Source organism: Myotis myotis, unplaced genomic scaffold (assembly GCF_014108235.1).
Source record: "Myotis myotis isolate mMyoMyo1 unplaced genomic scaffold, mMyoMyo1.p scaffold_m19_p_1, whole genome shotgun sequence".
NCBI lineage: Eukaryota > Metazoa > Chordata > Mammalia > Chiroptera > Vespertilionidae > Myotis > Myotis myotis.
This window is the reverse complement of record NW_023416313.1, coordinates 62371825-62387090: the sequence shown is the minus strand read 5'-3', so window position 1 is coordinate 62387090 and position 15266 is coordinate 62371825. Positions and strand designations below refer to the sequence as shown.

General features: G+C 40.6%; 1 protein-coding gene across 1 annotated transcript; it reads right to left on the bottom strand.

Moving 5' to 3' along the window:
• Nucleotides 1-12436: 12436 nt before the first annotated feature.
• On the bottom strand, nt 12437-14885 carry LOC118671505 (X-ray repair cross-complementing protein 5-like). The gene has a single exon (XM_036339764.1). It carries the CDS (start codon nt 14838-14840, stop codon nt 12642-12644), a length of 2199 nt encoding a protein of 732 aa, XP_036195657.1. The 5' UTR covers nt 14841-14885; the 3' UTR covers nt 12437-12641.
• Between the last annotated feature and the right edge of the window lie 381 nt (nt 14886-15266).

Here is a 15266-nt window from a genome sequence, read left to right as displayed (position 1 = left end):
TTTCTCTAGTCAAAAGGTCAAAAAATGGGAAGCCTAGGAAGACACAGAACTTTGAGAAAATACCCACTCTACTGCAACCAAACAAAACCGCAAAATCTACAGCCCCTCCCATATCGATGGCAGCAAAATCTGAACAGGGAGTCAAATTTCTAACTTCACCAAGATGCCTCAAACTGTGCTACAGGGGAGTCAGAGAAGGACAAGTAGGGAGCCAGAACTTTCATCCCTCTAGATCAGTGATGGCGAAACTATGACACGCGTGTCAGAGGTGACACGTGAACTCATTTTTTTGGTTGATTTTTCTTTGTTAAATAGCATTTAAATATATAAAATAAGTATCAAAAAATATAAGTCTTTGTTTTACTATGGTTGCAAATATCAAAAAATTTCTATATGTAACACGGCACCAGAGTTAAGTTAGGGTTTTTCAAAATGCTGACACGCCGAGCTCAACAGGTTCGTCATCACTGCTCTAGATGGCAATGAGACTCCGGCTGTGGTGACAGTAAAGATAACAGCATGAAAACCTCGGCCTGCCCACCAGCAGTAATGGATGGGGGTACTAGCCCAAACTCTCCTGAGGGCTTTTCCCTCCTTGCTGTGGTGGTACCAGAGACCTAGTAGAGAGAACTTTCATCACCAGCCAGTAGGTGTCAGTAAAGGCCATAGGCAGCAGCAGTGAGGCAATCCTATTGCTCTCAACCAGGGCCAAGTCAGTGGAATCCTAGAGGTTGTGGGGCTTTCACCCTGACCTGAGACTATTTAAGAACCTTTCTTCTCGGGCTCATTGGAAGCCAACTGGAAAATTTGGGCTTTTATCTGATCCTAGTCATGACCAAGGAGTGCTTCCCACCCCAGTGCAGAACAATGTCAGAGAAGCCAGCAGAAGCAGAAAGTTTAAATTAGATCTAAACTATTTTAATATTATGCCCCAAATTTTCAAGTTTCAGTCAAAAGAAACTCATCATAACAAGAGCCAGGATGATCTCGTATTTAATTAAGAAAATGAGTAAAAAAAAAAGTCAATAAATGCCAACACGGAGATGACAGAGATGTTAGAATTATCTGACGAACAGTTTAACGTAGACATCATAGAGATGACTCAAGGAGCAATTACAAAAACACTTGTTGAAGTGAACATGATTATATAAAAAATTCCACTAAAATTGGTATTCCTCTAACATGTAAAAGAATGTGTGTGAAACTAATTAATTTAATACTCCTATCTAATAAAAGACAAAAAGGGTAATTAACCGTACCTCCACTACGCTTCCCATTGGCTAATTAGGGCGATATGCAAATTAACTGCCAACAAAGATGGCGGTTAACCGCCAACAAAGATGGCTGTTACCTTTGTCCTGCCCCCTGGCTGGTGATCGCCATCGGAAAGCCGGGCTGAGGGCGAAGTGACACCCCAGGCCCGGGGGTGCCTCCTGGCCTGCACCCGGTGGTCGCCATGGCGATCGGAGGGAGAGAGAGCTGCATCAGGACCGGAGAGCCAGGGCGCAGGCGAGGCGGCACCCCGGCACTCCAGCACCTGACATGCAATGGTTGGGGATGAACTGACTTTTCCCAACCACATCTGCAAATATCCTGGGGAAGGCATCACTGAAGAGTTCACAACAACTCTCTTACTTGGCAAGGAAGAAAACAGTTGGCAACAGAAACAATCCCTTACTTCAAAGTTAAGGTTCCTCTGAGTTAAAAATAATATTTCCAATGTAAAGGAGGGAGCAGGCAAAAATAATAGGTTCTCTTGACTTCCACAGAAGTTTGAGCATATGACAGAGTCAAAATGAACATACAAATTAAAACAGACAGTGGACATTCAAATGACCCGAATCAACTGTCACTGTTTGTCCCAATAGCAGCAATGCTTATGTGATAATATAGTTTAATAAACATACAAAAGAAGTCATATGATAAGAGAGGTTCGGCTTCTAAAGTAAATTGAATATGTTCTTTAAAAATTCTCATGTCCTCCCCTCTAACTATAATTCTTAATTTTCAAATCAGAAAATTACCCCAGGTGATCCAGTAACATGTAGAACTCCAGTAACCTAACTTATTTAAGAAAACAAACATCCCAACCATTTTTAAAATATTTAAATTGATATTTTAGGGTTAATATTATAGAAGATATTTAGATCCAAATATATTTTCTGAATAGAAAATATTTCAATTTTTGATTTAAAAAATAAACATAAAAAATATATAAGTGACACATTTTCCCACGGAACTCTGAATTAGTACCTTTCCCTCTAACTTTCTTCAAATTAAGAGAATCTATGGAGTTCCCTATACTGCACAAGTTTTAATGAAAGAAAATAAGACTTTCTAAGAGCATCAAATACATCTTTTCTTATTTAAAAACATATATACTCTTCTCTCTCTCTCTCTCTCTGTCTCTCTCTTTAAAATATATTCTTACTGATTCAGAGAGGAAGGGAGAGGGAGAGAGATAGAAACATCAATGATGAGAGAGAATCATTGATCGGCTGCCTCCTACACGCCCCATACTGGGGATCAAGCCCACAACCCGGGCATGTGGGCTGACCTGGAATCAAACTGTGACTTCCTGGTTCATAGGTCGATGCTAAACCACTGAGTCACACTGGTCGGGCTCAATTCTTATTTGTAAATTCATGCCAAGTGCCAGAGTCCAACCCCAGCAGGTCCAGGGGTCCCCAAAGGTGTAGACGGAGTCGGCGAAGAAGGAAGGACACGGAGACAGTGTTCAGTTGATCAGCAGCCTAGCCAGGATCTCCAGCCAGGATCTCCAGCCAAGTTCTGGTCTGGATCTCCAGCGAAGTCTACTGTTTATTGTCTTGTTACATCCGTATTTATCCCAGTTGATTTTAATCCTGTCAATTTCTATTACAAAGGTTAGGGCGTTTCTTATCTCCATTCCAGGGAGTAAAGATTATGTAGCTTAAGCATGATTGTTTGTAGTGATTAACTACCCGCCTGGCACTTAGTTAAGGAGTTTCATCCCCTCCCTGACTTCAGGGAAAAATTCCTACCTGGGGAAACAACCTTTCTAGGAGAGGCATCCCCTCCCTGACTTCAGGGAAAAATTCCTACCTGGGGAAACAACCTTTCTTGGAGAGGTGACCTTGGTTAAAGCACACAGCGCTAAGGGGAGCAAACATATTAAGAACAGTATGCTATATACGCCAGGTCCCTTGAAACATATGCTGTGCAGATGTTTCTTTCCTGCAGCGACTGTGCCAAGCAGCAAGGATGGACCGGCTTCCGGCAGCCAAGGACATATACAGCTTGAAAAGCTTTGGAAGAAGTTTCAAAAAAAACTAGCTTTTAAGTAACAAGAAAACAGTTATAGAAGAAAGTTTAAATGAAAAGAAAAAAATTGTTTTAATTTATTCAAGAGTGGGAACATCCTCCATGAAAATGTGTACCTTGACTGTGGATGGCTGGGTGGCCTTATCACACCTTAGGAATTCAAATGCTTTTTACAATGAAAAGAAAGAGAGTTTCATCTCATTTCTCTCCCAGGGTAGATGTCTGTCAATAGAAGGTGGACATCAATAAAAGGAGGGGCTTGCACAATCAATCCAGAAAGTCAGCAATCTATAAATAATCCAGAACCGAGTATTTATCTCCTCTGCCACACACCCTCCCTCCCATCCAGTGAGCAAGATACTTACTCTCAAGTCAAGCTAAGTGCCCCCCAGTCACAGTGGCCCAATGCTGACATACAAAGCATACAAATAATTCTCACTCTGGCATAAAAGTGACAACTTTCTTGGAAGAAAAGCAGATACTGTAAATTTCTCAAAGTCTTCCTGAAACATTTTTTAAAGTAATTTTTACTTCTTTAGAAAAAATGCATACATGGCAAACCATCTGTAATAAAAGGCCCATTCTATAAAATTTTACCTGGTCCTACTCATATCTGCAATCATAACCATATTTACAGACAAATATATCTATACTAATAAAAGAGTTATATGCTAATTAGATTGGGAGACCTTCCAGGAGACCTTCCAGATGTTCTTCTCGACAAAGCCATGGTGGCGGGGCTGAGGTAGAGGTGGTTAGAGGCCAAGAGGGGAGGGCAGTTGTGGGTGATCAGGCTGGTGGGGGGCAGGGCTGTTGGGGGTAAGTAGACCAGCAGGGGGGTTAGTTGGGGGCAAGCAGGCCATCAGTGGGGGTCAGTTGGAGGTGATCAGGATAGCGGGGGGGGGGGCAGTTTGAAGTGAGCAGGCCAGCAGGGGGACAGTTGGGGATGAACAGGCCAGTGGGGAGGTAAGGTAGGGGCGACTAGGCCAGCAGGGGTGGCAGTTTGGGGTGATCAGGCTGGCAGGGGGAATTTGGGGGTAAGCAGGCTGGCAGCTTGGGGGGGCAGTTGGGGGCGAGCAGGCCGGCAGGCAGAGTGGTTAGAGGCAATCAGGCAGGCAGGCAGGCAAGTGAGCAGTTAGGAGCCAACAGTCCTGGATTGTGAGAGGGATGTCTGACTGCTGGTTTAGGCCCGATCCCTGTAAACTGGCAGTAGGACATCCTTCGAGGGGTCCCAAATTGGAGAGGGTGCAGGCCAGGCTGAGGAATACACCCTCCCCAGAGCAAGAATTTCATGCACTGGGCCACTAGTTGTTTATAATGGAAAAAATTTCACAAAAACACTAAAATCCCATTGCAAAAATCTTCGATAAAGGAGATTTAGGTGAATTATAAAACATTGATACTATGCAAAACTGTATCCTGCAAAAAAGAATGGGGCAGATAAATAAATATGATACAGAAAGCTATAGAATTCAAAGTACATATATTTCTCTAAAATCTGATCACTTAAATATAATTTTATAAAAATATAGAGATAATTATTTTTAAAATACTTATGCAGAAATACCTAGTCAACCCTTCAATATTTCTAGATGGAGAAATAAGAAGCTGGTAGCAGTGACTGTAGGAGGGCAGGGCATAGAGGTGTGGGCAAGGCACAAGGAATATTTTTATTTATTTTCTTATTTTTTTAAAATATATTTTATTGATTTTTTTTTACAGAGAGGAAGGGAGAGGAATAGAGAGTTAGAAACATCGTTGAGAGAGAAACATCCATCAGCTGCCTCCTTCACACCCCCTACTGGGGATGTGCCCGTAACCAAGGTACATGCCCTTGACCAGAATTGAACCTGGGACCCTTCAGTCTGCAGGCTGACACTCTATCCACTGAGCCAAACCAGTCAGGACCACAGGGAATATTTTTAAATCCATGACCTGTCTTCAAGTTTTTTCAGCACTTTGTTAGAGTGTTACTTGTATGAGCCACTGAACTAGTCATTCTGTACTGATGTGCACTGACCTGCCTGTTCTTTTAGGGTAATAGTTTCATCTGTTGCTGATGTTCACGGGTACTGCTTAGCCTCTAGCTAGCATCTTTAGCTTCACTTGTTATTTTCTCAGGTCTCTTCAAGACCTATTCTTACTATTAGGCAAGCATCTCCATTTCTTTATCAGTCTTTGCTAATATGCTTCCCAATATCATGTTGGACAAGGCACCATGCAAATACATTTCTTCTCCTATGCCTTAGGAAGCAGGATTCCCCAGACAACAGGATAACTCTACAGCTCCTGTTTTCTAGAGTTAGATCCCAAGTGTCAGGCTATCTGAATCTCAATTGTGTTTTCTTTTCTCCCATCTTGAGATATTTCCCTGGTATCAACAGCCCAGGTCTTAGAAAGGAATTTTTACTACAGGCTGATATCACCCCTTACTCCAGAGAAACAGAGAAACATAACTAACCGGATACACACACACACACACACACACACACACACACACACACACACACACAAACACACAGTGAGTGGCCAGATTATTACGACCACTTGACATTTGTAAGAAAATTAGCTATAATTTCGTGCTGAAGTTGCTGGAGGGCCAGATCATTATAAACATCTGAATAGCACAACATACCTAAGTATTGTTGCTGCTCAGGTTCATCCTATCATGTTGATGGCGTATCCCAGTGAAGATGGCTTCTTCCAACAAGACAATGTGCCATGCCACGGTGCTCGTATTGTGCAGGAGTGGTGTCAAGAACATGAGGGAGACTTTATCTTGCTTAGGTGGCCCCCACAATCACCAGATCTCAATCCAATTGAGCATTTGTGGGATGAAGTTAAAAGAGCCATAAGGCAGCTGGTTCCACAACCATCAAATCTCACAGAACTGGACAGTGCTATTCATCAGGCATGGTGTCAGATTCCTCGCATCACCTTTCAACATCTTGTGGAGTCAATGCCAAGAAGAATCGCCACAGTATTGAAGGCAAAAGGTGGCCCAACAAAGTACTGATGGGATGGTCATAATAATCTGGCCACTCAGTATAGAGAGAGAGAGAGAGAGAGAGAGAGAGAGAGAGAGAGAGAGAGAGAGATTTTACAGAACTGTCTCAAGCAATTGTGGAGATGTAATTCCAAATTCTATAGGGTAGGTGTGTGGCCTAGAGACCCAGAGAAGAGTTACAATCAGACTAATATACTTAATTCTTCCTTATGTGATGACTTGTGTGTGTGTGTGTGTGTGTGTGTGTGTGTGTGTGTGTGTAACCTAAATTTTATCCTAGATATACATTCAGCAAGTGATAGAATTTATAAAAATCTTTTATTTCTTAAGAAAAAGGTTTTTAATAATCTCAGTATGAAATTAGTAAATCTATGGGAAGCCATAAGAAAATATTTTTTAGAGAGAATAAAAACTAAAACGTCTTAATATTTTCAAAATATCATTCCTTTTATAAGCATAAGACATGTAAAAATAATAACAACCAAAAGATGTTGAAATTTTTTGGCCTCCTCTTAATTTCACAGTTTTCTTATTTTTAAAATATTTTTGGTGGAAACATATGGTTGATTTTATAAAGAAAAATTAATATAAAATTAAAATATACATTTCTGATACAAAGAACATGAGATGCATTTGAAAATATAATTGAACATTTAGTTGAAAAATTTAAACAACATGTATTTAGCCCTAGCTGGTTTGGCTCAGTGGATAGAGCATTAGCCTGCAGACTGAAGGGTCCCAGGTTCTATTCTGGTCAAGGGCACATGCCCAGGTTGTGGGCTTGATCCCAGTAGGGGGCATGCAAGAGGCAGCCAATCAATGATTCTCATCACTGATGTTTGTCTCTTTCTCCCTCTCCCTTTCTCCCTTTCTTTTCTGAAATCAATATATATATATATATACATATATATATATATATGTATATATATATATATACACATACATACATATATAAAAATATATATATGTATATATATATATATATACACATACATACATATATATAAATATATATATTTAAAAAGAGTATTTAGTCTATGGATTGCTTTCTTTGTAGTCTTACAAAGTTACATGCACATGGGATCTCTGAACTTGATTTTGTGATTGGTGAGTTAATTCCTAATTGTACCTTCTTTGATAAAAAGAACAATGTGTTCATGATATAAAATCTCATTAATGCTTCTAGTTGCTTTCCCACACTTCCACTTGTCTCTTTTAATGAAATGGAAATTTTCTGTTTGGAGTTTTAAAATGAACAAGGATACTTTATAAGAACTTGGCTATGCTTTCAACATTGTTGAATTAAAGGTTTTGTTTTTAGTGTTTGTTCTTCCAATAGAGACCAAAGAGCAGGAGATATCTGTTAGACATTGGAACTGAGAGATGGCAGAAACATTTATCTTGTGATCCTTATAGCAGAACTGCCTAAGAACTGATAGCCCAAGGTCAAGTTTCAGTCTTCTCTGGAAAGTAAACAATGAATCTTTCTGAAGCATTTTGACAGGAAAACAATTGTTTCCAGCTGAAAGGACATAAATGTAAGATGTGTACATTATAGAGCACATGTCAAAATTCAAAAACGATAGTGGCTTTTGCCTCTAACCTAAGTAGCCCTGCACTGATTGTTCAGGGAATTTTAACTGAAGTAGAAAACAAAGTACCCACTCGTCTCCTTTACTCTTGCAGGAAGTCTTGTGGCCATAAGGAGCCTTTTTGCTCAATCTGTCCTGAAGAAAGAAGCACTCTCCTAAAGATTTATTAAGACACAATTAATTATGTAAAATTTAAATTTACAACTTTATATTTCCTACAAAATGCAAACTACCTTTTCCCACTAAACCATTGACTTTTTTTAAAAAATTTTTTTTTCAGAGAGAAGGATGGAGAAAAAGAGAGAGAGAGAGAGAGAAACAGCAATGATGAGAGAGAATCATTGATCAGCTGCTTCCTGCATGCCCCCTACTGGGGTTGGAGCCTACAACCTAGGCATGTCCCCTGACCAGGAATCGAATCATGACCCCCTGGTTCATAGGTCTACACTCAACCACTGAGCCACACAGGCCTGGCTAAACCATTGACTTTTAAAAACATCACAGAATGTTTACTACCCAGAACCTAATACAATTCTTTACCCAGGGTAGATCCTCCATAAACACTCATTGATTTGAAATAAATTTATGTAACTGCTTTATTTAACAATAAGTATATTATCCTGTTTATAAGTTTCAAAAAGGACATTAAATTTATGTGACCAAATATAAACTAGAAAAAGTACAATATATGTGATATATTTTGTGTGGTGTTTATTAATTCTAGTATGTGGAACTTGAGAATGAAATACAGAAAGGTTCTAATAGATGCTTTTCCTAGTGCAGGAGAAGAAAGTGCAAAGTGAAGAGAAGCATTAGTCATAGAAATAGGGAAGTAATTAAGAGCCATCCTAAATACACAGAAAAAAACAAAAGTTAAAGGAGATCAACAAAAACTTAGGACACTGTTTTTCTTGGCCCCAAAACTTATGATTTCTTTTTTCTTTTTTACTGTAACAGATGTCCCTTCTACCAAGATCCCCTTAAATACAGTGGCTTAAGTTCCTATGAATTGAATAATTCTACAGAATGCAAATGGCTCAAATGTCCAACTTTTTCATTAAATTGTATATTTTGTGGCACAAATAAATGTCATCTAAATTATTTGCAAATATTCACAAAATTAACATAGTAAAATACATTTCTTTTGGATGGCTAAGGCATTCAAGCTAATAAAAATTCACTTTTAAATAGTCACATATGTACATAAAAGGTGGCCTTTATATTTATAGATATGATAGTCTTTCCATGAATAAGCACATTAATTTGTGCATTTCAATGAAAGCTTATAAAGTTAGATCAAGGAATATTTCATGAATATTAACTAATGATTCGTGAGAATTTCACATGGTTATCAACTTTTTGAGAATTATGTATTGGAAATATTTTAGAATAGATATAGTAATGCTGCAATTATTTGGATAAAGTCTTCATTCTAATTACACTATATTAGTTTATCTAAAATGTTAATTTCTTCCATAAACTGTTTTAAAATTTTAGTTAGAGTAAAAACACTCAGTATGAAAACCTGCTAATCTTATTATGTATGCCGTAATAATCGACAGGCCCATAAAATCCAAAATTTTTGGTATTTTTCGCTTCCTGCATATTTATAAGGCAATACCCTGATGCTATTAGTTTGGAATGCCTTGCCATTTCTTTTATTGTCATCTACTTCCTTATTTTTTAATCTGTATCTGCTCCTTTCAACTACATCCTCACCTCTCGCCTTAAACAGAGTAGGCTAGACTAAATGTTGGCTCTCAGGTGGAGATGGGAAGCTTTAGGAAATATATTATACTATTAAGGTGGAAATACAGTAGTCCCCCTTATCTGCAGTTTCACTCTCCTCCATTTCAGTTATGTGCGGTCAACTGCAGTCTGAAAATACTAAATAGAAAATTTCAGAAATAAACAGTTCCTAAATTTTAAATTGCATGCCATTCTGAGTAACATGATGAAATTTTGTGCAACCCTGCTCTGTTCAGCTGGACATGAATCGTCCTTGTGTACAGCGGGTAGTGTATCCAGACTGTATACACTACCCGCTGAATAGTCACTCAGTATTCATCTGGGTTATCAGATGGACTGTCATGGTTTTACATTGCTCATGTTCAAATAACCTTTATTTTAATTACTAATAATCCCAAAGCACAAGATAGTGGTGCTGGCAATTCAGATATGCCAAAGAGGAGCTGTAAAGTGGTTCCTTTAAGTGAAAAGGTGAAAGTCCTTGACTTAATGAGGAAAGAAAAAAAAATATGCTCGGTTTGCTAAGATCTACGGTAAGAACAAATTTTCTACCCATGAAATTGCCTACTTTATAAATTCAACTGTATCAGAGGTATGTATGTACAGGAGAAAAATACACAGTATATATGTCCATATGTTAGCAGTATCCATGGTTTCATGCATCTACTGGGGTCTTGGAGCATATCTCTCAAGATAAAGGGGACTACTGTATAGCAGAATGTATATATTTTTTAATATTAGACAACTGACAGGGCACATTAATTCATTGAGCAGTCTTTTTCAGAGCATCACTGATTATGATTCCTGTGTCAGATGCTTAGGATAAAAAGATTAACAGGAAACAGATCTGATCCTCGAGGAAGCCACAATGAAAAATAAAAGAACAAACATTAGCCCTAACTGGTTTGGCTCAGTGTATGGAGCATCGGCCTGCGGACAGAAGAGTCCCAGGTTCAATTCCGGTCAAGGGCATGTACCTTGGTTGTGGGCACATCCCTAGTAGGGGGTGTGCAGGAGGCAGCTGATCGATGTTTCTCTCTCATTGATGTTTCTAACCCTCTATTCCTCTCCCTTCCTCTCTGTAAAAAATCAATAAAAATATATTTTAAAAAAAGTACAAACATTAACTGAATCATCTAATCTAATAAAAGAGCAGCATGAAAATTGATTGCACCTTCACTATACCCAAGCCACACCCACCAACCAGTCAGAGGAACTATATGCAAATTAACCCAACCAAGATGGCCACTGGAAGCCATGGAGCTGGAGCAAGCAGGAGGCTTGGTTTCCCCGGCTGTGGAGGAAGCCAAGCTTCCCACCTGCCCTATCGGGCTATGGCCTCCGCACAGGGAAACAAAGTTTCTATTATAGAAGATAAATACATCCCAGATACCTGCTTCAAGCCGGCCTCCACTGGGAGCTTGGGTGGCTGGGGGCCGTAGCCAGCCTACAAATAGCCATCAGCCCCTCACCCACTATGACCACACCCTCATGGGTGAGGGTCCCCGCTCCGGGGCTTGGCCAGCTTGCAAACAGCCATCAGCCCCTCACCCAGATTGGCCAGGCACCCCAGTGGGGACCCCTACCCTGAAGGGGGTGTGGCCAGCCTGAAAACAGCCATCAGCCCCTCATCCAGGCTGGCCAGGTACCCCAGAGGGAGCCCCACCCTGATCTGGGACACCCTTCAGGACAAACCAGCCAGCCCCACCCGTGCACCAGGCCTCTATCCTATATAATAAAAGGGTAATATGCAAATTGACCCTAACAACAGAACAACTGGTATGACTGGTCACTATGACACACACTGACCACCAGGGGGCAGACGTTCAATGCAGGAGCTGCCCCCTGGTGGTCAGTGTGCTCCCAGAGGGGGAGCTCTGCTCAGCCACAAGCCAGGCTGCCGGCTGCCAGTACAGCGGTGGTGGTGGGAGCCTCTCCTGCATCCTCAGCAGCGCTAAGGATGTCCGACTGCAGCTTAGACCTGCTCCCCGCTGGCAAGTGGACATCCCCTGAAGGCTCCTGGACTGCCAGAGGGATGTCTGACTGCCAGCTTGGGCTCAATACCCTGGGGAGGGGGCCTAAGGCAGCAGGAGGTCATCCCCTGAGGGGTCCCAGACTGCTAGGGACACAGGCCGGGCTGAGGGGACCCCCCCGAGTGCACAAATTTTTGTGCACCAGGCCTCTAGTTGCATTATAATGCTAGAAGTATATAACAGGTATGTCTGCAAGATACTGTGAGAGTACCGAAGGAAAAATGAGGCATGTGAAATTTTAAGACAAGTAATAAAATACTTGATTACATAAATATGAGTCTATTTCTATTTTGTGTTAGTTTCTTTTGGTAATTAGACTCCACATATGAGTGAAATCATATGGTACTTGTCTTTCTCTGACTAGCTTATTTTACTTAGCATAATGCTCTCCAGGTCCATCCATGCTGTTGAATTTTTAAATTCATTAATATATTTCCTCTATAGCCATTTTACTGACCATATAGTGTGATTGTGTTTTAAGAATAGATTGTCAAAGATATATGAAAGAAGAGTTGGGGAAAAGTGCAATTTTGTCCATTGGATTTTTACTTAAAACAATGACAACTTTATTGAGGTATAATTGACATTAAAAATTGTACACACTTAATATATACAATTTGATGATGTCAGAAATATGCATATACCTGTGTTACTATTACTACTATCAAGGTATTAGCCATATCCATTATTCTAAAAGTATCCTTGTGGGTTTTTTGCTTGTTTGCTTGTTTTTTTTTTTTTTTTTTTTTTTTTTTTCAGAAAACAAGGACACTTTATAAACCTGTACGGGTCTAAACATCCCTCCTGTGTGTGTGCTCATTACACGAAGAATTAGGAGGTTCCTTCCGCGCAACCTCAGAGACTATCTCCAGAGCTTCGGTCCCTCCAGGCTGTTCTGTGTAGAGGTCCCAGCACGACAGTAATGACGATTCGTGTCGATCCCCACACGTCCAGGACCTAAATCAAGTCCAGTAAATCATCCACATCACCACCTTCTTCAAAGAGGGCTGCTCTCTCCTCATTTGGATTTTCTTTAGGGGCCAGAAACTTTTTGGCTTCCTCAGCCGTGACAGAGCTTCCAGAGGCTTCATCTTTGGTGATCAGAGTAATTCCATCCTGAATGATGATTTCCCAGAAATGATTTAATTGTTTAATTTCCACTTTCTCTCGAAGGTCTTTCAGGAAATTGTTAAAGCGCTGATCTTCTGAAAACTGAATGGCTTCTTCCCGGAAGGCTTTGATGCAGTCCATGCTCTTCATAAAATATGGTGTTTCCTTAGTATCCAAAAACTGTTCAATGTGACTTATTAGCTGGCGACTCGCTTCCTCAAAGCTGGCATTCTTCTGTCTCACCAGAACATGGAAGTTTTCAGCAGGATTCACACTTCCGACCTTGGTGACTGTGCCTTCAGCCAGGCTGGAGAGACTAAAGTGGGCTTCTTCCTCTGTCTTCAGTTTTTTAGAGTTAGGTCCCTCCTCATGCTTGTCTTGGAAAACATCCTGAGCAGTCAGTTGATCCTTTTTCTTGATGGCTTCAGTCAGAGGGAATAGGGTCTTTATTTTGGAGAGAGGAATCTCACAGTTAGCTGTTACCTCAGTGGGGGGATCCAGCATGTTTAGAACATGCTGCTGAACTGAGGGCAGAGGCTCCTGAGGATGCAGAGCTCTGTGCAGCAGGCACTGAAATAATCTCTGAAATTGAGGATTTGGGATTTTGGTGGTTGGAAATAAGTCTTCAATGATGTCTCCCTCTTCATCTTTCTTGACCAAGCTCATGGAGTCTATCAGAGCATCGACAGCTCTTAACTGTGCCTCCGTAGGAGTGTATTTCTTATTATTTTTCAATGATGAAAACATGTATTGCCGCAAGTCTTCCATGAAAGGCAGCTGCACATACACCAAACACTCATAGGTGTCTTTGATATGAGGAAAAGCCACGCCAACCTGAGGATTAGATCTTCTGTCGTAAGCATAGCGAACTATGGCCACCATGGCCAATTCATCCAAAGCATGGATCAGGGAGGAAAGGGCCACCGCTGCTGCCTCATCATCTTTTGCTGCAAAGACTTTTAGAACTTGATTTCCCATGAAATATTTCCTGTGGACCTGAGAAGATCTACAAAATCCCAAAACAGAGAAACACTTCCCCTCTGATTTGTATTTCATTTGTTCCTCATCCACTTTAGAGAAAGGAATGATATCACTCCCATAGCGGAACCCTTGAATAGTATCTTCTTTTGGAACTTCAGTTTCATCATCGTCATTCAAGCAATAAACCGTTTCTTTTTGTACATCTTCCTTTTTTAGGGTTCTTGCATCCACAACTATCCAAGACTTTTTAACTTTCTCCTGTAGAACTGATTTATAAGCTAAAATCTTTATTGACAAATTGGAGCCAATGGTCAGTTGACAGGGCCAGGGCATGGAAGACCTCTCAGTTTTCTTAAAGACACACAGTTGTCTCAGACTCTCACTGAAAGAATAAATTTCATCCAGCCCATCTTCACCTTCTAAAGACATCATCACCCTTTTCACCATCCGAATACCTTCTTTTTGCTGCTCAGTAATTCCTTTTAAAGGAAAGGAGGGCCCATGGTTGTCCAAGGGCAAGTTGCCATCTCCTCTGTCCCCAGTTCCATCTTCCTTGCCAATTGGGAAAGGCAAAAAGAATTGCAGGGAGATATTGGATTTCTTCAAGTTATGAATTATAGTATCCAGCTGATCTTTGCTGAATGGGCTGCTGAGGTCAGTGAACACTTCAATATGCCTCTTCTCAAATTTCTTTCCTACAGTTTCTTGTTGAATCACATCCATGCACACAATGAGTGCATCCAGGAAGTCAGCTTGTTGAGAACCTGGTTGGATTTTGCTTTCAATGTCCTCCAGCAAGTTAAAATCTGGTAGCATCAGGTGTCTGTGCACTGTGATGTTCTGATACTGATCCTCACAAGCAAGGGCATTCTCGGTGCCATCTGTACCAAAAAGGACTAATGCAATTTCATCTTTGCTCTCAGCAAACACCTGTCGCTGCACAAACATGGTCATCACCTTCTTTGCCAGTTCGAATGGAGACTCTTCACCAGGAAAGGAGTTACTCATGGCAAAGCCCACATCCATACACAGCACAACAGCTGCCTTGTTCCCCGACCGCGCCATGTTGCCGCTCCACAGGCGCCCCGGTCGCCTCTTCCGGGCGGGAACCTGCAGCGCCCTGTTGTTTTTTTTGTGTGGTAGGTCTACTTAATATGACATTTACCATCTTAACAATACAGTATTGTTAACTATAGGTATGCTTTATGTAAATTTCTAGAACTAATTCATTTTGAAAAACTGAATCATATCAATTAAATGGCAACTTCCCATTTCACCTTACTCTAGCTCCTGACAACCACCATTCTGTTCTCTATTCTATGAGTTTGACACATTTAGATACCTCACCAAAGTGGACTCATGTAGAATTTGTCCTTCTGTGACTGCCTTATTTCACTTAGCTTAATGTCATCTACATTCTTCCATGTTCTCACATACTGCAGGATTTCCTTCTTTTTAAAGTCTGAATAATATTCCACTGTAAGTATATAT